Source organism: Ammospiza nelsoni, chromosome 2 (assembly GCF_027579445.1).
Source record: "Ammospiza nelsoni isolate bAmmNel1 chromosome 2, bAmmNel1.pri, whole genome shotgun sequence".
NCBI lineage: Eukaryota > Metazoa > Chordata > Aves > Passeriformes > Passerellidae > Ammospiza > Ammospiza nelsoni.
In genome coordinates, this window is record NC_080634.1 from 103100152 (window position 1) to 103126522 (window position 26371).

Genomic DNA, 26371 nt, shown 5'->3' on the forward strand with positions numbered 1-26371 from the left:
TCCAAGATAAGTAGAGAAATGTTTTTGCCTGGATATGAGAAGATAAGGGCAATGTCATGAGGTTTGCTGTTGGTCGTTCTTGGTATGCTTTCAGGTGTGAGAACGCCTACAAATGGAACAGATTGTAAAGTTATCCTGGCATAGCATCTGAGAGTGAAACTCCTGAAGTATTTCCTTGTAGTTACAAAGAAATGTGGAAATAATAAGGCAGCTGTTGTAGAGGCAGCAGGAGCACGCTGCAGTACTGTCTGTAGGCAGTAGGTCCTCTAGACCTCTCGGTGGTGACCTAAAACAATTTTGTTTTCTGGGGCTCACTTACAGCAATGCACTTACTTGGACAGATTAGGAAAAGAAAAATTTGACTGTAAAGGCACGTATTTTGGGTAGCCTTGGCTTGAGTTTCACAGTAGAACTGTTGAAAGAAATTTCTGGTAACAGTTAATTTTTATACTTTTACAAAAAAGATTACAAGCCTTTCTGCCTATTTTCCTCCATATTCTTGACTTCAGCATTTATCTAGCAGGAGTCTCCATTGTTTTTCCTTAGGTGCTAGAAGGGTCTCTGAATTTGAGAAGATGTTTTGATTGTTCCTAACACATTATGGTGTGTCAACAGGAGATGTTATCTCCTTAATGCTAAGATTTTCCAGCCTTTTTCAAGATACTCTTTGCACCTTAGGCGAGCTTGGCAAGCTTCTTTATGGGTGGTGGGGCAATGATTTCACAGACTGTTACTTATACTCAAACTTTTAATGATGATGTTTTAACATAAGAACAAAATGGAGTTGTATTGCATATGTTACTCATATGTTACTCATTTATTGAAGAGTAAGTTGCAACAAAGAGTTGATGTTTGCTTTTTCAAAGGGTAAATTAAATCCTGTCTAGCAGCACCTTATGGAATTTTCTGTAATACACATTTGTTTTGTATGAGTAATACCCCAGCTGAATTTGTACTCCAAGAAGAAATAAGGCATCAACCCAGCCAATGAGGGTTTATTTTTTCTTCAGAAAAATCTGTTATTTCTCAGTGTGTGGTGGGCTGTTAAGAGACTGAAATTTAACAAAGGTAGGATAAGAATTCTCTTTATGAATGACAAACTAAAAGATTCATTTATATGCTTTTGTGCATACTTGGAGAGTCCAGCATTTTAAAGGGTTTCAAGTTCTATTATAAAATGTGAGTGTTTTCATGGTTTTTAAAAAAAATCCCTGATGATAGGTGTTTTAGTCCATATCTGAACTGCAGCAATGAAGAAACAATTTTTCTTTTTGTAAAAAAAGGCTTGGACAGATTGCAGAAACCTTGCCTTCAAAGGTTTGATTTTTTAGGCTGAATTTCCAGTTATATTTAATTTCAATTTTGCATGTGTATAGACTCACAGCAGTTTGAGTAGATTTTAAAAAACATGCATTTTGAAATATGTTGGACTCATAGTGAATTCAAGCTTATAAATAAGTGCCGTATTTTTAAGTCAGTAAAAATGTACTCTGAAGATCAAAATATGCTAATGGATATGCTGCTTGTGTAAAGCATTACTTGAAATAATAAGCAACTTTGTTGCTGAAATAGTCTAAAATGCCCAAACCACAAGGATTTTGCGTGGCAAAAGTAGTGTTGTTCTTTAATTTTCCCATCATCATCCCGTATTTCCATAGCCAAAGGACATGGGTGCAGCTCCTGTGCAAAACATGGCATTTCCACTTGAGCTAAAAAGCCGCTCCCCATTCACTCTCACTAAGATTTAGATACTATTTTCGTTCAACCTTCAGAAAATGAAAGTTTTAGGAACAGATGGATATTTTGGTTGGCCTGGTTCCAGCCCTGGCCAAATTTCAGTGTGGATAGTTACATCCTGCCTCCCTCAAGCTCTTGCAATGTCAGTTGCTTGTGGGTAAGGGGAGTTTAGGATAATGTCACTGCTGAGTGGACAAGAATTCGAGAGTCTGAGTTCTATTCTGTCACGTCCTGGACCTTCTCTGTGTTATGTCCCTAGATATGCTCTTGAAAGAGAGGAGGTGAGCAGGAAAATGAACAGAAATCCTGGGATGACTAGTGCCTTTACCATATTTGCAGTGTATAAAATATATAGTGTTAGCCATCTGTAGGATGATCTTTATGAAACTCATGTCCAAGAAAATTAAATGCTCTTGGCAGGGACTTGCATCAGAAGAAATTTGGATAACCCTTGTGGAAATTTTCTGCAGTTTACTTGTTTGGATGAGGCAGTGTGACAGCTCCGTGCTTGCCATTTTACTTGCTCCTACTCCCTTGCTTCCACAGTCGAGATTTGAAAAGCAGATAAAGCATCTATAACTCAATTTGGTTTATTTTGCAAATTTTGGTGGATTTTCAGATTTTAACAGTGATTTTTGGCAAGACTGTGCATGCAGCATTTCAGAGAGTGACCTGCTGAGTATCTGTGTTGCCATATCTAGATGCAAACTGATTATCTACAAAGAATGTGAAGCAGTTCAGTGAATAAATGGATTTAAATAAAAAAAATCTGTACTGATTGTTGGCATCTTTGTGCCAAGTTCTTAAAGCTGGAGTAACCTGTTTTCAGACTTTATTTTTGTGTTCCAAGCATTACTAAAATTTTACTTGTACTCCTACACATGTTTATTGACATATGCTGTATTTATCGAGCTTGTTAATACAAATTTGATACAGCCAGGGAATATGAAACACAGAACAACTTTAGAATGCTGTTCTTGTAGCATTCATTTTCCAAATAGTGAGGAAAAAAAAGGCAAGGAGGTTTTGAAAATAATTTGCTTCATCTCTTTCACCTCTGTAGGCTTTTCACATACTCCTAAAGGTATGTGTTTGGTGAAGGTGGTGCTAGGTTTTCTATCAAAGACAGAATGGAGTATCAGCAAATGTGTGTAACAACCTCTGACCTAAAGCTGTTATCATGAAAATAATTTACTTGGTGTGAGGATGGTCAGATATTTCTCAGGAATGGGGCTTCTTAAACTCCCCTGTGAGACTGACATGAGATGAAAGTTTCCAGATTTTCCACTTTACATGCAGGTAAATGGTTGAGTAGCCTTTGTGTATTTAAGAACAAAGGTTGAGCATGGGAGATGGCATTTCAGGTGTATTTCAGTGGTTATAAGTATTAGCCTGCCTCAGCAGCCTTTATTCTCTGGCAGACTTTTTCTTGTCAACACTCCTTAATAATTGAAATCTTTTGCTTATCAGTGCTGACTCACATGTCCTCATAGCTGTATAATTCAGATCAATATTAAGTGACTTGTGGTATGCTGGCATTACCAGTCTTCCCACTTGAAGAGAAGTACTGCATGATTCACATGCTTGGTTTTCCTTAGGCATTTAGAGCTCACTGTTACACAAGAGAGAGGACTGGACAGAGCCTTGCACTGACCAAGTGTCACTGCCCTGCTCCTGCCCACAGGCTCTTTAACGATTGAAACCAGTTGTGTTACAGGTTGGGGTTATTTTTAACCTCTGCTAAGGAATCAACATTTTCCAGTACATAAAATGGTTCTGCTGTTAAGCTTCATTGTCAGACTTGGAGTTGTTTGAACCAGGTTTTGTGTTTGTTTCATGCAGTTCTGTCAGCAGTGTTGCAGACAACGGGCGCTGAATCATGACCCTTGTGGTTCTCAGTGTTGGTGTAAAATGTTCGGCTTAGAGCTGATGGAAAAGTGTTTCCCTGTTCCCAGAGTGAAGTGCTTTCCCCCATATGCAGAGGGGATATGCAAAGGTGTGATGGAGCACTAGTGCAGGCAGGTGTGGATGGTTCTGGGTCGTGCCCGGAGGAGGGAGTTTAGGGAAATCCTGATGGTGTTGTCAACAGGTTTTTGCCTAACTCAGGGGGTTGCTCTCTGCTGCTTTTAGCTCGGTGTTCGTTATGTGAAGTTGTGAAGTTTTGCAGTTTATGTTGCTTGCCTTGCAATTTAAAATTATGGTGTTCTTAAATGTAAAGTGATGATCATGTGGAGCTTAAGCCATGAGAATGTATTATAGTTAGCTCTTTAAAAATATACTATATATGTGTTGTCTTCTGTGCCATAAACTAAGCTGTTGTAAGTTTTGTTTTAAACATTGGAACCCTGCTTGTTTAAAATAGCTTGGTTTTTAGTAAGCATTTCAGGTGATGTTTAAAAAAGTCTCAGATAAAACATCTGTTTTTAAAAGACAAAATGACAGAATAAAATAAATAGTTACAGAAATACCACTGATACTGTGGAGCAGAGGTAAAGAACCAATCCATGGCAGAGCCTCTTCCTATGTCCATCTGGGAATGTAATGCCCCAGCATATTCCTAATGCCTTCCCAGTCAGTAATCCTTGATGTGTTGTTTCTTACTCTGCTTTAAATATTGAAGAAATAGATATGTAGCCCTGAGCTCCAAGTAGTATTACAAATGTCTGAACAATGATCCATTGAGAGAGAAATACCTGTTTAAGAATGTAGCAAAACTTGTCTGTAATAAGCAGATCAAAGAGTCTGTAAACACAAATTAAAGAAAAAAAAAAAAAAAGAAAGGGTAAAGTGGGTCAGATGCATGACACAATTTTGAGATAAGCTGTTGATAAGCCACTGCTGCAAATATTTGTCTTTGAAACTATTATAAGCAGCTGGCTGACCCAGAAGGGAGCCTGAGGTCACTCTGGAGTTCAGGTCTGAGCTGTGGCATCACAGTTGGTTGTCCTGGGAGAGCACTGGGTGAGGTGTGCATTGGGTCATGGCAAAAGCTTTTCAACACCTTCCCTAAAATTCAGAAGCAGTTGATAAACTGGAAAATATTTCTGCTTCATTTTAGATCAGGCAAGGACAAGTAAAAGAGATGTGCATTCTGGGGTTGCACTGAGATGGAAATTGTAGTGAGAAAATTTCCTTCAACATAGGAGCCAGTGATGGTCACCTTCTTTTTCTCTCCCAATGAGGTGACTTGTTCAGCTCACCTGTGCTCTCACAGGATCCCACAGCCCACACAGAGTTGTGAGAGCCTTTGAGCTGGATGTGCCCACAAATGACAAGCAGTGACCGTCTATGTGGCAGGTATCAGCAGGGTGACAGAGAACAGACAAAAATTGTGTGCCAGCCTGATACAGAGGGTGCCACAGCAGCTAAATGAAAAAGCAAAAGGGCCAGGTCTACCTTTGCCTTGAGGCTCCAGGATGATCATTTCAGCCTGTCCATAGGATTAGGGTATAATTATTTCTGATTATACTCCTTTTTCTACTTACTAAAAACAAACTTCAGCTCTTGGCTCATATTCAGTTTCTGTAGTTCTTGCGGTCTAAATTAGACCTGGCCAGTGTGTTTGTGAGGTCAGTGCTCTTGGAGACTGCAGTGGAAACTTGTTTGGAGAGAACTGGGGAGAGCTGGAAAAATGTCAGATTGGCTGGGAAAAGCTGCTTCATATGGGATGTCTTCAAGGAGCAATTATAAAAATAACACTTGATGTCAGCTGATAGAGCAGAGCAGTGAGTGGATAAAAAATATAAAAATCTGCTCTGTGTTCCAGTACCTGAAGATGTAGAGCTTTTCTATTAGAAGTTTGCATGGAGCACAGTGGTTCCAAACAGCAGCTCTTCTGAAGAGCTCATAGTTAATTTCAAATTTTAATGTTTATGAATTGGAGATTTTTTTTTTAATACTACTAAAAAGTATTTATTTTTGCAACCCTAGAAAAACTTCTTACCTGTCAGTAGGTGTGCAGGCTTATAGATCTTGCTCTTTCTCCCCTTCTTATGGTGCTTGGTAGAGAATGTGGTGTGATTCCTCTACAGAGCAAGTGTGTTAAGGTTACCTGCTGAATACCCATTGTTTACTCAGCAGTATTCTTGCCTCACAAACCATTGAACAAGGCAATTTCCCATGACTGGAATATTGCTGCAGGCCACCTGATTAGGAGAAGGAGTTGATGAAGCCCTCTAAAGACAGTTGGAAGAATTCGCATTCACCACCTTCTTCAACCACTCTGGTATCTTCTGGAAAGACAACACAGCTGGGCACGCAGTCCAGGAGAGTCCTGCAGAGCACTGGTTATCAGTTTTTGATACAGGGAGTGGAGGAGCCAGCATGGAGAGGTGTGGTGCTGCACCTTGTGCTAATGAAGAAAGAAGGACTGGTTTGGGATGTGAAGGTTGGGGCAGCCATGGCTGCAGTGACCATGACATGGTGGAGTTCAAGAACCTGTGTGCAGGATACAGGGCAAAAAGTAGAGTCCCAGCCCTGGATTTCAGGAGAGCTAAGTTTGGCCTCTTCAAGGATCTGCTTGGAGGAATCCCATGGGTTGGGGGTCTGGAAGATATGGATGGATCCAAGGGGTTAAAGTTCAAGCATCACTGCTCCAAAGATGACCAGGGGACTGGAGCATCTCTTAGGAGGGGACTGAGGGGCCAGGACCTGTTTAGCCTGAGGAAGATGGAGAGGGGATTTTATCAGTGTTCTGTAAGTATCTGAAGGGAGGTGTCAAGAGGATGGAGTTGGGCTTCTTGGTGGTGACCAGCAACAGAACAAGGGGCAACAGGCACAAAGTAAAACATAGGAAGTGCCTTCTGAATATGAGGAAAACTTCTTTACTGTGAGAATGGCACATTCTCCTTCTCTGGGCATTTTTGGAACCTTCCTGTACTCAATCCTGTATAACCAGCTCTAGGTGATCCTGATATTCTGAGCAAGGAGATTGGACTCACAGATCTCCAGAGGCCACTTCCAACCCCCGCCATTCTGTGATTCCGTGTGATTTTGGACTAACTCTGTTTATCATCTCAAGGTTAGATTTGGCAAGTAACATCTGTAACCCACCACCATGAAAATTATTTCCAATACATTCTTCATTACACTTCAATATTTTGCTATCACTGGAGGATTAGAGTTTTTTGCTGGAGAATTAAAGGAAAATATGAATGGACAGTCAATAGTTTTGCATAAAAATCCTTTGAAGTATCAAGGCATGCAAGTTGTTTCCATTTATACATGTGTCTGTTTAGCAATGCACAAGCAGAAAATACCAGTTCTCTTCTTGCTGGCTTGCTAAAAAGCACGCAGCCCAAACTGACAACAGATTCAAGGATTTGAATGAAAAATTACCATATCACATTCGTATGCAGTGCCTTTAACTTGGATGGATCTTGGGAGACTCCTAATAGCATATCACACAAACTAGTTTAATTTCAGAATTGCATATAAGTGTAATCTGCCCATCAAAAGCTATGTGCACTGACCCTGTGAAAGGTAAAACCAGGAAACAAAAAAAATAATGCAGTGTTCAATTTAAGCTGCTGTGGAAATTTGAGCAGGCAGCATGTTCTGAGGATTTACTTTTGGATAAAGGCTAATCTGCTACCAACTTCTGTGGTTGGTGGAGAGAGGGGCTGCTCTGTTGGCACCTCTGAGCAGGGTTCTGATGCAGGTAGTGTGAAATGCTGGCTGGAAGGAAGCCAAGACTCTCTCCTTTAACTGGACAAGAACCTGATGTGAGTAAATGCCTGTACCTGCAATTAATCTGTATAAATACCCACAATTCATGGTGTAATAAATTTAACTATTCTGTCAGTTTCCATCTTCTGCTCTGGACCTTTAACGAAAATTCAGAGTCTGGTTGCACAAATAACAGAAGCTTGTGTCTATGAAACTTATTTCTGTTGTTATCAAAAAGCAAAATTACAGAGAGGCAGTTTCTGCTTGGTTGGCTATAAGTGTGTACATGATAAACGTAATTGTATTTTTGAGGGGTGAGATGTCCTTGATAAAAATTTTTAGTCTGCTTGTTCAGAATAAAATATTCATGTTTCTGTGTGAGGAACAAGTAGAGCATTTGCAGCATTCAGCAACCTTAATTTTTCAAAGTATAGAAAATTCATGGAAAATGAACTCAGGAAGGTAGTAGCATCTCTGTGAAAGTCCCAGCTGCTCAGTATTGCATTTTTCCAGCAGCCAGTGAGAGAAAACACATCATGGTGACACTGTTGCTCCATGTCAGCAAGCATAGGCAGGGCAGGAAGTGTAGCCATGGCAGGAAGAGAGCCCAAGAGGAGAAAAGTCCCTATAGGATATACCCTATAGGTACAGCCAGGGACTTTGTGTGCCATTTCTGCCCCCCAGCAGGAGCTGGGCCAGGCACTGCCCGTGGGTCACAGCTGAGCACCCACAGCCTCCAAGGGAGGGCCTGGCCACCAGTGGGTGCCCAGCTTTTGCCAACTGCCCTGTTCAGCACTGGCATGTTTTATACAAACATCTCCCATAACACACCAGAGCTGTGAACCCAGATGGAATTTCAGCTTGGTTGTGCCCCTTCTCCATCTGCATTTCCCCAGGCTGTTGGGTAAGCTGATGACTTCTCACATGCCTGCCACCACAGCATTGTCCCCAGAGCTGCCAGATCCTGGCGTGCCTGGAGGTTTTGCCCATGAGGAGCAGTCTGAAGTGAGCTGCTGTGCACATTCCTGCTCCACAGTCCAGTCCAGTCACCTGTGCTCCACACCACTGCACCAGGGCTGCTGGCTGGGGAAGGACCGTGCAGGAGTGGGTGGTGTGGGCAGTGGGACTGGGTGAATTGGGAGCATCCAGGACCAAGGGGAGAACCCTGCTGTGGAGCTCAGAAAGGGTACCAAGGGTGTGCCCAGCCATCCATCTCAGGCACATCCCAAGTGCTTTGCTTTCCCACTGGAAAATAAAAGAAGCAAGGCCAGTGATAGAGGGAAGGGCAGAATTAAAAAGGACACAGTAACAGAGAAAAAAGTAGAGGAAAGAGAATGAGTCTCTGTATAAGGACAGTTTAAATTAACCAGAAGCATTTGTCATTCTCCCTTTTCCATCAAGCAGTAGGAGGAAAAAAACCTATTTGATGTGTCTTGTGACCAAGTCTGATACTTGCAGGAAGAGCAAGTAGCTGGAGCTCATTCGGTCAAAGCAGTTTTGAGAGAGACTCAAATCCAGAGAAGAAGGGGTTTGTTTGAAAACAGTTGTCTTTGATTAGTAAGAATTACCATTCCAAAAGATTTGATTTTTTCATTAATTTTTTGGCCTGTCATTTTTCCACTATGTATGTATGTGTATATATACATATAAAAATAAATCAGAAAAAATAGACAATTCATTTGTGCTGTTTGCTTATATGCAACTTAATACTTTCTGTCATGCTGTTGTAGCTTGGGAGCTAATCCATAGGCATGACTTTCCAGAAGTAACAATTGCCCCTGGAGGGCTGTCACAGAGGCTGCACCTCGCCAGCCAGTAGACATTGCTAATCTAGGTGTATTTTCATGAAAACAATTTGAGATTTCCCATTATGTCTGGGGCAAATGGAGTTTTGTTCTAACCCCAGTGCTTGTCTGAGGTTTGTTTGTGAACATCTGGGAGCTCCAGGCATGGGAGAATTGGCACCTATGCTTAAAACCTGCTGATACCTGCTGTTTGTTTAGGCATTGTCTGAGTGTGTGAACATGGTGCTCTTTGCTTCATGAAAGTGGCAGAGTGAAGCAAATAATGAAATGTACATAGAATTTAAACTTCAGTGCTAAGACCATGGTAATTTTTCACACAAAAAATCGTTTGCTGAAGTGATGTGCTGGGGTCTTTTGTTGTGTTTATGTTCCAGTTATGGTGATTATCTGAATTGTTGTTGTTAGGGCTAATAGTAAGTATAATTTTCATGGTGGAAATGTTTTACTGGACAGGATACTTAAGAACTTCTAATTTCCCCTGCTGTTAAAATCTTACATAGTATGAAAATCCATAACTTGTTGTAGGATGGAAGTGTTAACCAGCAGTGCTTCTGAAAAGTATAACAACTGCCAACCTGTCTCTGGTGTACTAATGTTCTGAGTTGAAACAAATACACGTAGTAGAAAACTTCAAAAACAGCAAGCATTTTGTGTTTTTAAAGTTTTTTCTTTGTTTATGTGGAGATGTTGACATCTGGAAGAGTGAAATTCATTTAACTGACAATGTGTGTCTTCTCTCTCAGATTACAGAAGTTTGTGGAGCCAAGCGTGTGGGTTATTTTGGTCCTGCCCAATTTTATATTGCTTTGAAGTTAATTGCAGCAGCACAGTCAGGGTTCCCAGTACGGATTGAGAGCATTAAGAATGGTAAGTAGCAAATTTTGCTTGCAGTGCTATGCACTTGTTTCTCCCTTTCTTTAATTCTTGTCAGCTCTCCATGGTGGTAAACTCTTTCTTCTTATGTTTCTCCGAACAATTTTAAGGAGCAGAGAAAGAGTGGGAGGTAATTTTACATGCGCCAGGTGAGTGGTGGAAAATTGCAGGGAATTATGGATATGGGAGATCTGAGATGACATCTCCCTCTGGAAAAGGCACTACAAAGGAGCAGCAGGAATGACAGATAATCAGTGTGGGAGATGCATTTCTCCCTCACCTTCAGTCTCTAATCTTGACAGCTGTCCAGAGTGAGAGCTGATAGCTGCTTTGGGTGGAGGCACATTGTGGGGGATGTGGGCAGGTCAGGGAGTCCCTCTGTGCAGGGCACATTGTAACGCTTGTCTGCTTTCACAAATAATCCTGCCAAAATAAATGGGTAGTGAAGATAAAATCATAGTGCTTACTGTGAATAGGTGTGAAAATTAGACGTATTTTAAAACTTTATTCTTCCCAATGAATTGACAGTAATATTAAGTGTACCATTTTTGGTGCAGAAGAAAGCTTCTTGAAAAAAATCTTACCTAACTCAAGCAATAAAGAGAGAAAGGTCCCTTTCAGCTGTGAAACCTTGATAGCAACTTGAAGGAACTCAGTGTTCTTGCTTCAGTGATGCACACTCTGCCTCAGCAGGGCTTGGGCTTCAAAGCCACAGGGCTTTTTGCTGGAGCTGGATCAGGTTGGAGCCCTTAGCTCCCATATCCTGGGTGGGTGTTCAGGCCATGTCCTGAGCTGTGCTTGCACCATCCCACTGGAGGAGCAGTGCAACCAGCTGCAAGATCAGAGACAGGGCTGGAAGGGCAGCACCTGCCTACAACTCTGCAATCAGGTCACTGCTCCCAGCACAGCTCCTGCTCAGCACTCCCTGATAAGGGCAAAGAAATGTCAAATTCATGTGCATTGCAGGGCACAGGGAGGGGGTTCCCAGGTCTGCCCCATCCCAAGGAAGGTAAGGCAAGCACATGATGACCTGTGTGAGCTGAGCTCCCGTGGTGCAGAGCTCCTGGCCAAATGCAGGGGGTCAGATGCAGCTGGCACAGTTCAGTGCCTTGCTGGAACAGGAGTTTGAACCAAGAGTGAAGAGGAGTGGCCTGGATTTGCCTGTCAGTTTTCCTTACAAACAGCTTGTGCACTCTTGCATTGCTGTCCTTTTAAAAGATATTAATTAAAAAGAAAAAAAACCCCAAAAAACCAAAAAGCACAACCAAACAAAAAACCCCAAACAACAAAAAACTCCCAACAAACTAAATTAAAAACCTGGACTGAGATTTACTCTGTATGTTTTACTATTCCAGCATATGTAAATAACCCACAAATTTGAGTGAAAACAGGTACTTGCTTCCTTATTGCTTCAGTAAAATTTCAATAAAGCTTATTCCAGTGCTAATTACATTTTCTCTAGAAAATATGTATGAGCGCCTTTAGAGTGGAGTGAGTAACATGTACCAAATTCCAATTGATTTATTTTTCTTATGGTTGTAACTGTACCTGGAAAAGATTAAACTGTACCTGGAAAAGATTACAGAGGTGATGGATGAATGACTTTGCATGTGTTGAGCATTCAGTGAATTTTAATTATATTGATCTTGTAGGGTTACTGTGCACAAAAATAAATGGTGTTTCTGCAAAATAATTGAGAATTGTCTTAAGGAGTGACAAAGTGTCGGTCTCTTGCTCAGCACAGCAGATGCAGCATGGGACTTTTTAACACAGCTGTCTCTCTAGGCCTGGGTGTGATCTCTGAACCCTGCCATTTTTGATCTGTTCTTTTTATGATGGCAGCATTGAGCATACTGTGATCCTGACTGATTAATTTATCTGTCCCACAGTTTCTGTGGGAAACTATTATTTTCATTACAGGCAAGGTTTTGAAGGCAGGAAATGAGTTTGCTGCTTGCTTTAATAACATGCGCAAGGCTTATTTTTTTCTCTTTGCATGGAGAGATTATATATTAAGCTAGTGAATGTAGCTTTGTGTAATATTCACATTTTTATTAAGACACAAAATAATCAAAGTAGTCCCACACTTAAAAATGTTACAAAATATAATTAGCAGTCTTTTATAGATAAACTTTTCATTGGTTTTACAAGATGATACTGCTTAAAGTGCTTCTTATGTTCTGTAGTCTCAATTGAATTTTTCTCTCTTTTAATACAGAATTGCCTCTACCACGATTTATGGCGCTGAAAAATGACACTGAAGTACGTTATGGGACTCCAGCAGAATTCCATGGAGTTAAGTTTCAGGTTCCACATGCAACTTTGGAAAAAAATTCCTACAAAAGAGCAGATGAAGGGGAAAAACAGGTAACAGCCTTGTCTCCTTCAGGCCAACATGTCATCATGCATCCTCCTTTTAGGTCCAGTCCTGTAAATGATTACACTCACAGGGGCTTACTCAGTTTTCCAACACTAGACAGGAGATGAACTCCTGATGTGCAAATAATCCCCATCGTGCCTGTCTTCTGGTTTTGATGCATCCCAGTTGCTTCCCTGAAGAAAATTCTCTATATGAGCTTGTATAAAGCTGTCAGCCCTGTAATATTCTATCTAAGTTCTTTCAGTGTTTTCCTCCTACCTAAACCCGCACTGTTTCTCAGAGAAGAAGTGGAAAAAGCAGCAAATAGAAATCTGTGAAAGAGAACAGGAAAGTGAGTGATTTCCCATGGCCAGTATTGTAGTGGAGTAATGGTCCTCAGTCACTCTAGAAATACTCAATTCAACAAGGTATTCAATCATGAGCCGCTATTTTTGGGTGGGGTAAGGCCCCCAAGTTTTCTTTCATTTTTATCTCCTCAAGAAATAGTCCAGAAGACATCTGCTTTTCTTTTTTCGGAGTGAAACATGCCGGTTTAATGAAGCATCCAAGGGACGTTCCTGTTACCTGTATTTAGGAGAGTACAGAGCAGTTGTTCAGATAGAAGAAGCTTCACAGTGCTGCATAATTTTCATAAAAACTGATTTGCATCATTTTCCTCAGGCTTGACACCTTCTCCTGTGGTACTGTATCAGGTCATGTTGTAAGTGCCTGGTGGAAGCACTTATATCTTCCCAAAACATGTCCCCGCGTTTATCACGGGCTGTGCTGGCGTCGGTAACGGCGTTCCCAGCCCAAGGTCAGCCAGCAGGAGGGAGCTGATGACAAGATACACAGGTGGAATAACAGGATCAGGAAGAAGAGCATCTATGCCTCTCCTCTGTGTACTGGCACCCAAGCAGAACACTGCCCTCAAACCCCTGGCTCCATCTGGATTATCTGTGTTGTGTTATATTTTCCTCTTTATTCAGTAAAACCTTTCAGACTTACATCCTTTTCTCAAGCAATCTCAGTAAATCAAAGGAAAAAGGAAGCTTTAGGATAGTTACCCAGTGATACTTACAAATCCACAGTGTTTAAAATACTGACCCAGAGATGTATTTTAATTTTTTGTAATTTTTTTTTATTATGAAAATGATCTCCCACAAAGAACGCACTCACACTATGTAAATTCAAAGTTGTCCACTCACACTGAGCCTTCTACATATACTACTTCAGGCATCTCTGGAAGTAAAATACATTGAGCTGACCATTGTAAAGCTTTGTTACAGCACTGCCATGTTTATCTCTAAAGGCTCAGTACCAAATCCTGTCTTGTCCATTTTAAGCCTTTTCTTGGAAATAAAGGGCCTGAGGATGCTGCAGTGATTTTTCTTGTTTGTCCGTCATATTGTATGCACTTCAACCACTTTGCAGCATTACTTGGTTGTTTCTTACAATTTTTGTCTCAGGATTGTATTTTGTGTTGGTGTGTTTTTGAAATAGGAACCCAAGTCTCCTCCAATGTCTCCAATTTGCTCCCCTCCTGCTTCTCCATCTACCTACCAGAGAATAGCCCAAAGTTATGGATATGGTAAAGCAAGGAGTGCGTTGGAACAGCAGCATGGAGGTAGGATAAAAATGGCAATGCACATTGAATTCAAATACTTTTTTCCTTTTTATTTTTTTCCCTTATCAGAAGTATTCAAATTCTAAATGCTAGTGACAATCAGCCTAATGATTTTAAAATTCAGTTAGACTCATGTTTTGAAAAATTATTTGATCAATATATTTTGACTGTTCAATTCTGTCTTCCTATTCACTTTCTATTAAATTAGATTTATGTCTGACTGCTCACAGATGCTTAATACCTAATCTCTGACAAAGCTCTGCAGTATACCCCAGTGGCAGAGAGCCTGCAAGGATTGTCAGAGTGCATGATGGTTTTGGTTTCATTAGAGGGCAAGAAAAGCCTGCTCCTGATTTCAGTAGATGCATATTAATTTTCAGATTGGAAGTGAACCATCCTTTGCAGGAATGGATCATATCATCTCTGGTTTTGTAACAGAAATAATAATAGGATGAGAGTGTAGAGGCAGTCCCACAGTGTAACTTCAGCAATTCAGACAAAAACTAGACACTGCATAGATTATTCTGTCTCTCATTTTGGTGCCATTACAGTAGGTGGGAAAACATTCAGACTTTAATAAGAGGCTAATGGGGCAGAAGCCAGTTTAACTATGGCTTTACAGGTTCCTCTTGTAGTAAAGCACCTGTGCTCTTGTAATTGCAACATGTGGTGACCAAGTTAATGGCAATAGGAGGCATTGGTGTATACCATCATCCCTCCTGCTTTACATTAGTGTGTTTGCAGTGGGTGAAGATTGAAGCATGCTAGTCCTTCACCTTTTGTCCTTATTTACAAATGAGTGACAAAAGAGCTATTCAACATGTTGAAACTCAGTACAGCTGTGGTAAGAATGTGTTTGACACTATAAAGTGGACTCCACCTGAAAATTGTACCAGTACTGAGTCACAGGCATTCCCCTGCTGTGTAGGTAAACTACAGCTTGTTCAGAGTGGGATTAATTCTGAAAGAAGCACACTAGTACAGTTGCTTTCTGGTACAATGCATGTTCTGCCCCAGTGAAGAAGAGTGGCAGAGAGCCCATGCTGTGGAGAGCTGGGCAGGGAGTGTCTGTCTGTGTACCTGCTGGGTGCTCTGCTCTTTTCTGGCACTCTGTCCCAGATCTGTCAGTGCTATGAGGGAGTATTTTGGGTGTTGTTTTTTTTTTTTTCCTTCTGAATTTGGTTGCAAATTTAACTTCTGTGAAATTTCTCATGGACTCAGCAGCTACACAAAGTGACCAGGGACAGCAGCATCCAGTCCAGCTGTCAACATCTTCCAAAATTAATTATTTAAATGCTTGAATTTCTAAGGTAATAAAGTCTTAGAGGTGCAGAACAATGACTATTTTTCAAAAAGCAATTTTTCCTATTTTCCAGAAAAGGAATCGCTCCTATTTTAATCCCACTGGGGATACTTCATCCAAATGTATTCTCAATGGCAGTGAGCAGTTAACATTTTGTGACCCATGCTGTACCACATGCCAGGCCTAATGCAAGCCCTGCTGGTTCTTCCCGGCCTTTAAGATTAAAACCCTTCCAGTTTCCTGAGGAGCACTGCAAAGGGCAGCTGTGTGTATGCATGTGGAGGAGGTGCCTGTGCCCCTGCCCTGGGCTGGCAGGGCTGTACTGCTCATCTGACCCTGAAACTGGACAGGGTGTCTTCAGGGACAGCCCTTTGCACTGCAGCCATGACTGTGGACATTTTATAGTTCTGAAAGTTTCTCATGCTAGCAAGCATATAGCCATGAGGCTTCATGCTTAAATCTCCCCTCAGAGGAGAGAACACCTAAATGCTTCCCACCTTTCACCTTCTTTCCTTTTTTTTTTTTTTTTTTTTTAATCTGAAATTAGCAGTGACTTGTACAGGAATAGAAATAGATAACAATACAGGATAAGACACCTTAGGAAAACAAAGGGGTTTAGGGGCATGATTTTTAAGCTCTTCCTAAGATCAAAAGTTTTAAGATTTCTTGGACTCCTTTTTCATCATGAGTCTCTAAGGTTCTGACTATCTAATGTAAACTTTGTAATGGTAAATTTTAAATAGGCTGGCAGCAGTTCTCAGCTGTGTAAGGGTTTGCAAGTGACTTGCCTTTTTGTTTGGATGCTTGCCCTATTTTTAAACATTGTTCCTAAATATGTTGTTGTGTCACTGCTTACTATATTTGCTGCAGTGGAGCCTAAGTAACTTATTTTAGCAAAAGAAGAAGAAATTGTTACTTTTCTTCACAAACTTTTCTCCAAATAGCACAAAGTGGTGAGTTGTGTATTTTGATTTTCAACAGAAATTAGGGAAGGGAGAGGAAGAGTAGATGGAGAAATAATGGTTTGCTATTTGATAGCATTGTCAAAGCATATTTTTTATAGACCAAATGAATTATTTCTTCTTAAAATAGTTCTTGTGCTAAATGTGGCTGTAAGTATATAAAATGTGTAAATGCATGGACAGGCTGTGTAAGTGTATATTTAAACATGATGAACAGTGATTTCTGTGGACTAGCAGTATATGAGTGACAGTGTCTCAGTAATGTCTGAAGAAGAATGGTGCAATGGGAAAGACAAGTGTGTGGCTGGAATTTTGTTGCATAAGACAAAATGAACTTTGATACTGTGATAGTGGGTTCACTTGGTAGGTGCTTGACCAAATGGACTTTGATGCTCAGATACAATGTTCACATTTATACATTCTTGATCTTGTGGTATTTAATTATTTTCTTTCGCTTAGCAGCATTTTTTTTATTATCCTGACATTTATATATTTAATTTTAAATGTCTGTTGTAGCTCCTTATGAAGTCAGACAGTCTACTCACCAGCAAGATGGACCATCTTCAGGGAATTATGGAGCCAAATCTGCACTCACCTGTTCAACTCCTAACCGGGTAATGAATTGCATATTTTCTTCAGTAATACTAGTAACAAAACAATAGAGAAATTTTTTTAAAGGGCAGAAAATTCTCACTTTGAAAGTGAAAAGTGTTCACTGTGGTGTTTTTAGACTTGAGACTGAATTGTGCTTTTTTTGGTATATGAGGAAAAAAGCTGATGGGATGGAGAAATTACAATAAACAAAGAAATTTATTAAATCACTATATGTAAATTGAAGTAAAACATTTTCATTGAAAGTACCTGAGATTTCACAGAGATTCCTTCTTGATTTAGATTGCTATCTGTAACATATGCACAGTATTTATGGCCAACATTCTGCATATTTTGGTTTTTCACCCCACTTGGTTAAATTGCGCCTTAAACTGAACATATTAATTTCTGGGCATTTGTTTGTTTTTATGAAAATGGGTCTTATATTTTTCTGCTGGTTGTAAAAGCAGATCTTTCCTGTGTTCCAGTGTGCCTGCTGTGCATTTATTATGCAAACAATTAGTTTGCCGTAAGGAAGGGCAAAGCTCCTTAAGCGAGAGATTTTTCTAAATAAGAAAGACTCAGAGACTCTACCTTTTCCTGAGTGCTTAGCACCTCACACCCACAAAAAAAAGTCACCTGAGCCTCCAAAAGAGATCTACAGGTAGTGTCACATAATTTGTGCTAACTTGAAATGAAATTGGGTGCATTTGTGTAGCACTTTGAAATGAAAATTAATTTACAGCTTTATGATGTTGCCTGTTTCAGGGATCTTTTGATGTATTTCAGAACTGGTCTTTTGTATTTGATTCTTGGAAAATAGACAGGTGTGTCAGAGAAAGGGTTTCACAGCTGATTGTTGTTCATTCTTGCCCTCCCTTTTTAAAGCTGTTATTATGCAGGCTTAAATATTGAATACTCATTTATTCCATTTTAACAAAGACACCAGCTGTACTGGCAGCCCTCTCGTAGATACCTCCATCCAACCTGCAAAAGGTACAGGCCCCCCTTAAAAAAGTTAATCAGAGAGCAAAGTCAGAGCAAAGAAATAATTGGGTTGAATACCCTTCTTCTCCAGAATATTCCTTTACCCAAAGGCAGATTTTTGCTTAAACCTTGGGAAGTGGTAGAAGTTTGAGAGGGTCTCTAGGGGCTTGTGTGTCTCCCTGACTTTGCATAATGAATTACTGGGGTGAGCAGAGGGTCCAGAAGTGGAATATTTCAATTGTTACAGCACCATTCCTAGATTAAATATGTGGCTTCATAACAAACATAAATTTTCATGCACAAAGCTGCATAAATGCAGCTTTAGGGCCTTTACTGGTTCCATCCATTTGAGGTGTTCAGTGTGCAGTTCAGGGCTGTAATGCATTGCAGAAAAAAAAGTACCCTCAAAATGAATCTAGAGGTAATAAAGTATGACTTGGACTTTTAGTGGTCAGCAGTAGCCAGATTTCCTTTGACCGCTGGTCATGTAAAGCTTCCTTTAATTGCAGGGGTAAAGATACCTAATAATAGCCTCAGTTTTCACAGGTAAGCAGTGGGATGGTCATCACTGTGGCCTTTTCTGCTTCTTGTGTTCTGAAAATTTGTCTGTGCTACATAGAAGAGTGAGAGTCTGGTTTCTTGAGGTTCCCAGTGCCCTTGTGGAGCCCTCCCTGTGGCTGGTGCCAGTGTCCCTCCCTTCAGTCTCTTTCAGTGGAGCGGGAGCAGCAGGACAGCAGCACTCAGTACTCGGATGACCCTTGGAGGATAACGGAGGAGCAGCGAGATTATTACATCAACCAGTTCAGGTCCCTGCAGCCCGACCTCAACGCCTTCATTTCAGGTAATTTTATCAAACACTGTGCACACTGAACAGGGGAACCAGGCTGGGAGGTGAAAAGTGTTAAGTAAATAAATTATTTTTTGTCTCTGGCAGCGCATTTGTAAGAGTTGATTATGTTTTCTTTTTAAAGGCAGACTATTCAAATCAATATTGTGGCCCTTACATTTTCTCCTAAATATCCTGATTTTAGAAAAGTAATTGCATCTCAGGGAGAAGTGTTGGGAATTTGGTAAAAATTAAAATGAGCTCTTTGCATTTCATGTGCTGGATTTGTGGATCACACCTGCAGTGTATATTGAGTTGAAAAATCCCTGAGGGTTGTGCTGACTTATCCAGCAGAACTGTGGCAATGTCCATGTGATGAGAGTGAAGCATGCTCTGGCCAGTCAAACCTTTATGGTTCTGGGGGACTGAGATTTTGACCTCTAGGTAATTACGAAACAATCCTGGAGAGCACACACATGGTAGAATTATTGTTAAGAGCATACTGAGATGACTCTGATCATACTCAGATTTCCATCCTGAATAGAGGGTCCAGGCTGCTTGTGAAAGGAGACTTTGCCACATACAGACAGTTGGTCTGGCAAGGAATATGTCACAGGTTTTAAACTGAGGCAGTTGTAATGAGCCCTGCTGTGTCACTGGGGTTCAGGAGGCCTTGATCCAGCCAAAAGTTTAAAGAATGACCTGCTGCTAACTGAAATTATTGCTTCAGCAGTTCTTCACCTCAGTTAAGTCTCCTTCATGCAGTTTGCTTCCAAGAAAAAATGATTGTTCAGTGTTGGTTCTTTCCCCAGTGGTTGCCCAAGGGGAAGAGGATTTTTGTCCCTGAAGTCTGTCTGTGCTTTATTTCCTTGTGATTTGTAGCCTGTACCCAGGAAGGGCTTCCAGAGTACCCCTGACAGCCTGTGCATATGAGATGGTGAAGAAGTGTGTTTGTTAACTAGAAGTATGAGAAGGGCTGCTGTGGCAGGGTGCCTGCAGCAGGACAAGAGCTGTGTGCTAGCTGAATCTTCGGCAGTTTCTTTTTTATTTTATTTTTTTTTCTCCTCTGTAAAATTTTCACTGCAGGAAAAAGTCATGGTTGAAGCAGCACACTGGGAGAGCAGTGCAGATGTCAAAGCACTGTACTGCTGTGCACATGACTTCTGGGTGAAGCAGGGCCATTTGTGTCTGTTATTTCATCATTGGTGACATACTTGTTATGCAGGTTAGAGTTACTAGTACTAAAGTAGGTTTCCCTTGATTTATTTTTCCCATATGGAGGGAATGGAGAAATGAGGTCAACAGCTCTGTCTGGCTTTCTCTGTCATTTACTCAGGAGACAAATGGTCCAGCATCTATAGGAGCATCCGATTAATCTGGGCATCTCTTGGACATAAATTAACTGTCTGCTTCTGGCATGGCAGACCTGGTAAAAGGGAAGAATTTGGAGAATTAATTCCCAGTGGTTGATGAGGCATGCTTTCCCAACAGGTTCTGTAGCAAAGAATTTCTTCACAAAATCAAAGCTGCCCATCCCAGAACTTTCTCATATCTGGTGAGTACTGTAATATTGTTGGGGATGCCTATCACACTTTTTAAAAAGATGCTTAATTCAAGAGTTCTTGTTAAATTTTAAAAGTGTCTTCAATTATAATTATTGCTCTTATCTCCAGAATCACTTTGAGGCCCAAGCAGCAGGGTGGTCATTGGTCTTCCTGACACACTTGTTTTCTGGAGAGATGTTCACCTACTCAGCAGGACTGGGAAGGTTTGAACCCCAACTAGCTGAGAGCTGTTCTTAAATGTATTGTAAGCAGCATCAAAGAACTGGCATTTTTCATGAAATGACACAGAGGAGAAGCACCTCTGGAATGTTTTAGATGTGTTGTTGGTTTTATGTTTCTGTCTCTCTTCTGTCAGAGGAGGCCTAATTAAACAACTACATAATTCATTAGTGCTTTTCTAATGAATCAGTGCTCTTACTTTTAATGAGCTTATTGCAAAACAATTGTGGATGGAACTGTACGTGATAAAATTTGACAAGGATTCTATTATATTTTCATCAACAACATGGTGCTTTGTAATTTGTTGTCATCATTGCTTTTCTGATAGGAGGAACAAACAGTTTTAAGCATGGATCAGAAATGCTGATAGTGATTTTGTTTTTATATATGCTTTTATGAAGAGAGATGAGAAGAAAAGCTTGCGAGAGCCTAAACATCTGTCAGGGTCAAAGGATATGTCTGGAATCTTTTCAAAGCGGATTGTCAGTTGTGAAAATAAAAAAAATAAAAACCCAACTGAAGAAACATAGTGCTGGGGGAAGTGAATATTGGAATTTAAATTTAAGATTACTTAAAAAGAATGGATTAACCTAATATGTTAGCAAATCAGGTTTTATTTCTATTGCTGACACAAGTTGTTCTCTGTGCGGAATTTCAAGAAAAGTATGCCTTTCTAGTAGATGCTTGTAATTTTGTGGCAATGTGATTTATCAGGTTGTGTTGCTGTGTTAAACACATGGGATGTTTCAGTCCTTGTCACTGTAACCTCAGTAGTCTGAGAAATGCTTGTTACTTTCCAAGAGTAAGGAGTTATATGTTTATTTTAGACCATGTGCCCATGATAAAATATTACTCAATATTTGCAAAGAGTTAATTTATAAAATTGAATTCCTGAATTTCTGAAGTTTAATTTTAGTGTTTGTGAAGTGTGCTAGATTAAGAGAGAACCACTTAGTTGGAAGTTAACAACAATATTTAAACTTGTCAAGAGCATTAATTTTCCCCCTTTTTAAAGGTTAGTCAGTGGTGCTAAGTAACCATTGCTGAAGTCCATGTTTAACTTTTTCTGCTTGAACTGTTTTAAGATCCTGCATGGATTAGCCAAAGTGCTTCCTAATATTGGAAGGTTAATTCCACCCTTGGAACAATGTGCAATTAATGGCTGCTCAGATGGCCAGCTACATCCTGGGCTGCATCAAAAGAGGTGTGACCAGCAGGGACCCCATCTGGAGTGCTGCATCCAGCTCTGGGCTCCCCAACATGAGAAAAACATGGAGCTGTTGGAACAAGTCCAGAGAAGGTCCACTAAGTTAATCACAGAGCTGGAGCACCTCTGCTATGAAAACAGGCTGAGAGACTTGGGGCTGTCCAGCCTGAAGAAACGGGTCTGGGAGATCTTCTAGCAGCTTTCCAGTGCCTAGCAGGGTCCACAGGAGAGCTGGAGAGGGACTTTTCACAAGGGCATGTAGTAATAAGACAAAGGGAAAGGGCTGTAAGCTAGAGGAGGGCAGGTTTAGATTAGATATTAGGAAGGACTTTACTGTAAGGGTCATGAGGCCTTAGAACAGTTGCCTAGAGAGGTTGTGGACTTCCCATCCCTGGAAGTGTTCCTGGCCAGGCTGGATGGGGCTTTATGTAGCCTGGTCTAAAGGAAGGTTCTCTGCCTATGGCAGGGGAGTTGGAATTATATCTGGAATGATCTAATGGAATTAGTTGGAATGATCTTTGAGGTCTCTTCTAACCCAACCTCCCCTATGATTCTATAAATATAGATTATGTATTTCACATTCTAATATAAACATACCATCATATTCAATGGTGTGATGTATTAAAGAAATGTACTTTACTGAAAAAGAAAAAAAGTGGCAAGTCAGTTTCAGAAAATCAACTTGCTTCATCTTCCCCAAGACAAATGTGCAAGTCAAGATCAAATGACCATGGCAGAAATACTTGTCTTGTGTTAAAATATCCCTTCTCAGAGCTGCATTTTTGTCTCCCACGTGATGGCACACATGTTTCCCTGAGATCACATCTTGGAAAACATGTGCCTGTTTTATCCACAGGGAGCTGAGTGATGTGGATTGTGATGGGGCGCTGACACTCCCGGAGTTCTGTGCCGCTTTCCACCTTGTGGTTGCGAGGAAGAATGGCTACCAGCTGCCTGAGACACTGCCAGAGACACTGATGCCCGAGTACCTTCAAGCAGGTAAAGCTCCTGGGCAAGCCATGTCCCTGCAGCCATCTCCGAAATCCAGTGTGTCTGTGAGACAGGTTCATCTTCCATCCTGGAATGGGCTTCTGTGCTCTCTAATGATTCTCCAGCTGCATTTAAGGCCTGTGTTTTTAATTGTGCTTATGAGGTGATTGCTGTAGAAGTCCTAGATCAGAGCAGAGAAATAGGGATGCAAAGTGGAGCAGTTACTTGCCTCTTAATGTCTGCCCCTTTGCTCCATTGTGCTTCAGGTGTCAGGAGAGATGAAGAGGCAGTTGAATGCCTGTAAAGCAAAGGGAATCCAGCAGTGGCTTTAAATTGAAATAGGACAGGTTTATGTTAGATTTTAGGAAGAGATTGTTTACTGTGAGGGCAGTGAGTCACTGGAACAGGTAGCCCAGAGCAGCTGTGGATGCTCCACCCCTGAAAGTGTTCAAGGCCAGGTTGGATAAGGCCTAGAGCAACCTGGTCTGGTGGAAGGTGTCCCTGCCCATGGTAAGGGAGGTTGGAACTAAGTAATCTTTGAAATCTCTCACAATTCAAACCATTCTGTGAATCTGTGATATAGCTTTTAATTATTTTGATCATTTTTCCTTAAAGTATCTATGTCTTGAAGATTTGTTAAAAATTATACTGGATTGCATTAGAACTTAGTATGCTAGTGTATTTTTTTAGATACTGGTTATACTGGAGATACTGGCTATATCAAAGGTTGAATTTTTTTGTAATTTATTTAATGTAATCCACAGGTTCTTCTGTGAGTTGTTTGCATTAATGACGGGATTACAACAATTTGTGTAGCACAAAGATGAATTAATCCAAAATACAACATACTTCAGTAACAATGTGCAGTGAAAGACCTGCCCTTTCATTTGTTCTCTTCAGTTATGTCTCTTTTAATGATAAATGAATGTTGGAATATATACTGTTACATCTAAAAATGTGCATGACTCTTGAGGGCAAGGAGGATTAATCACAGATGATAATTGCAGTCCTAAGGGATAATATTTAAGACCTAATAAAATCTCCATTAAATTTGATGACACTGAATATATTAAAAGGCAGGAAAAGAACAAATCAAGCTGCAGTTAGGAAAATTAAATGTTGACCCCATATCAGAATTGTGAAATAATTTCTGGTGGAGTCATGTTCCCTGTAATCCACTATATTCATATCCAAAGCAATAAGCTCCTGCAAAACATGCACTTCCAAATCTTCATCATTTTAGTCTCTCTGATTACATTTCCCTGTCATAATTACAACTACGTTTTTCCCTCCAGGACAACCACTTTTTTCACCACTACTTTCATGCCTGGTCTCATGATAAATTGGCTTGTAAACTCATCCATGCAGATTCTTTTTGATGTGTGTTCACATTGAGCCTTTTTGGAAATAACTATCTCTAGTAGCAGGGAATCATTGTGTCAGTGGGAGAAATAGCACGGTAAGCTGCAGTTGTTCCCTGGGAGTTTTCTTTTTCCCTCTTTGTTCCTTTCAGCACTTAGTTCTACCATTTTCTTAGATTATTGTTTCTTGCTATTGCATGAGACCAAGCATTTCAAGCAAATCTACATGGAAGAGGTGAAAGGACTAATTATTTCTTGTGGGTCCTTTAAATACCCCAGCTAATAAACTAATTCTGGTTAATCTGAGGGTCTGAAAATATCTCGTGCTCATTCTTCTATCTGGTCAGGATTCATGAATCTCTTTTGAAAGGCTTGCATTAATGAAAAGCAGAACATCTCAACACACTGTGAAACTGTGAATAAGAGAAAAGCGTAGAGCCCTGGTTGTATTACTTCTGAAATAAAACCATTGACAAAAATGTAGGTTCCTCATACAGTTACCTAAAATATCAAAAGCAAATTTCAAGAGAAATCTTATGTATTCATGTTCTCATAATTTGATTTCTGTAAAATTTAGACTTTTTTTCAAATTTTTTTGGCTTCTTAGGACTCCAAAGAAGAACACAGTTTTTCATTATGTTGCTCCATTAGTTTCAGATTGAGGCATAATTTGGTTCAATTGAAGTATTTGCATCTGATAAGAGTGCTGTTAAAGCTTCAAATAAAATGACTTGTAGCAAAAAAGCATTTAAGAATGCATTAATCTTGCTAGTTTTATGGCTTGTACCATAAACTACAAGCACAACTGGTCCAAATGCTCTCCTGGCACAGCTCCATTGACAATTTGACCCACCACCTTTTTTTGGAAACTTTTTATTAAAACTAATTTGCAAAATCTCAAAAGCTATTTGCCCTGCGTGTAACCCACTGTACTGCAAATTAAGACAGGTTTCTAAGAGCTTAATTTATTGAAATAAAATAAATGCTTGCCAAAAATTAGAAATGTGGTTGTTCTGCCTTTTAATATATTGATCTTTAAAAAAAGATGTTTTCCAGTTCATAAGACAGATTTATCTCAGAGGAGCTAATCCCAGAGTGATACCAGCAGAAGGACCTGAGCTTGTGGGAAGAAATTAGCTTGTTGTGAAGATTTCTTTGAGAAGTTAGATGTGATTTTTTTTTCCTTTTTTTTCCCCCTGCTCTCTGTGTTGTTTAGTTGAAGGTGGCATATACTACAGCATCTACAGTGTTTAGTGCTTTGCTTTCTTCTGGCCTTCAATTTTAGAGTATAATGTAGATTCTACTATACTTTTCAATACTCAAAAAGTCAAAATTTCAGCTGAAGGTAATGTAAGTACCTTTAACACTGTTAAGAGAATAATATATAAACTATAAGATAGTTGATACTAGATTGGGAGAAGAAAACATTTCTTCCAAATTTCACCATTATTTCTACAACAGAAATTATACTAACTATCCCTTTCATGACACTGACTTACTTAAGATGCAAAATACAAAGATTTTCTTCATGATATTTCTCATCCATGTCTTATGGATTAGGTCTGAGATGTAGAAATGAAGAGCAAAATTATGCTAGATCAGGTTTTTAAGAAGTATGTATTAACCAAAGACTTGGTGTGTCTCTGTGTTTGGCTTTGGGTTGATTTTTTGTTCGTTTGGGTTTTTTTCACTTTTCTCTTTTATTTTTCTTTTCCCTGCAGCTTGTTTGAAGCCTGTGCGTGACTGTGCACTGTTTGACTCTTACTCTGAGCCCTTGCCAAGCAGTCAGCAGACTCGGGACTTCAGTCGGACAGAGGTGAGAGGCTGTAAGCTGGGTCCTTACCTTGCAGACTCTGAGTCTCTGAGAGGACTTTATGATCTCTAAACCTCTTATTAAGCCATCTCAAACCCCCAGCTCAGCCATTTTTTCTGTGTATGGAAAGGGCTGACAGGCTTTTCAATAGGTATTCCCACATAGCAGAGTTCACAGTAGTCACTGAGGGACTTGTGAGACGCTGGAATCTTCAGAGAAATAGGCTCTGCCTGCTGGTGTCCTGCAGGGCTGCTGCAGGAGTGGCAGTGGGGCACATGGGCCATGTTCAGGTGAAGTATCTGCTCAGTCTGAATTGGTTGAAAATATGAGGCTTCAGGACAGACCTAGAATCATAAAATCATGTAGTTTGGAAAACACTTCCAAGATCTTCAATTCCAACTGTTAGCCCAGCACTGCCTTCTTACAGATGGTTGTACAGAGCAATAAAGTCATCCCTGAGCATCCTTTTCTCCAGGATA

The 26371-nt window shown here is 40.2% G+C and overlaps 1 protein-coding gene across 1 annotated transcript in view; it reads left to right on the forward strand.

Moving 5' to 3' along the window:
• REPS2 (RALBP1 associated Eps domain containing 2) overlaps positions 1-26371 on the forward strand; it is a 95289-nt gene that overhangs the window by 23635 nt on the left and 45283 nt on the right. Inside the window, exons 2-9 of the mRNA XM_059493658.1 lie at positions 9953-10076; positions 12301-12449; positions 13945-14068; positions 16850-16947; positions 18614-18752; positions 20229-20292; positions 22585-22727; positions 25801-25895. Of these exons, the coding sequence (XP_059349641.1) occupies positions 9953-10076; positions 12301-12449; positions 13945-14068; positions 16850-16947; positions 18614-18752; positions 20229-20292; positions 22585-22727; positions 25801-25895 (936 nt within the window). The remainder of the gene's footprint in view (positions 1-9952; positions 10077-12300; positions 12450-13944; positions 14069-16849; positions 16948-18613; positions 18753-20228; positions 20293-22584; positions 22728-25800; positions 25896-26371) is intronic.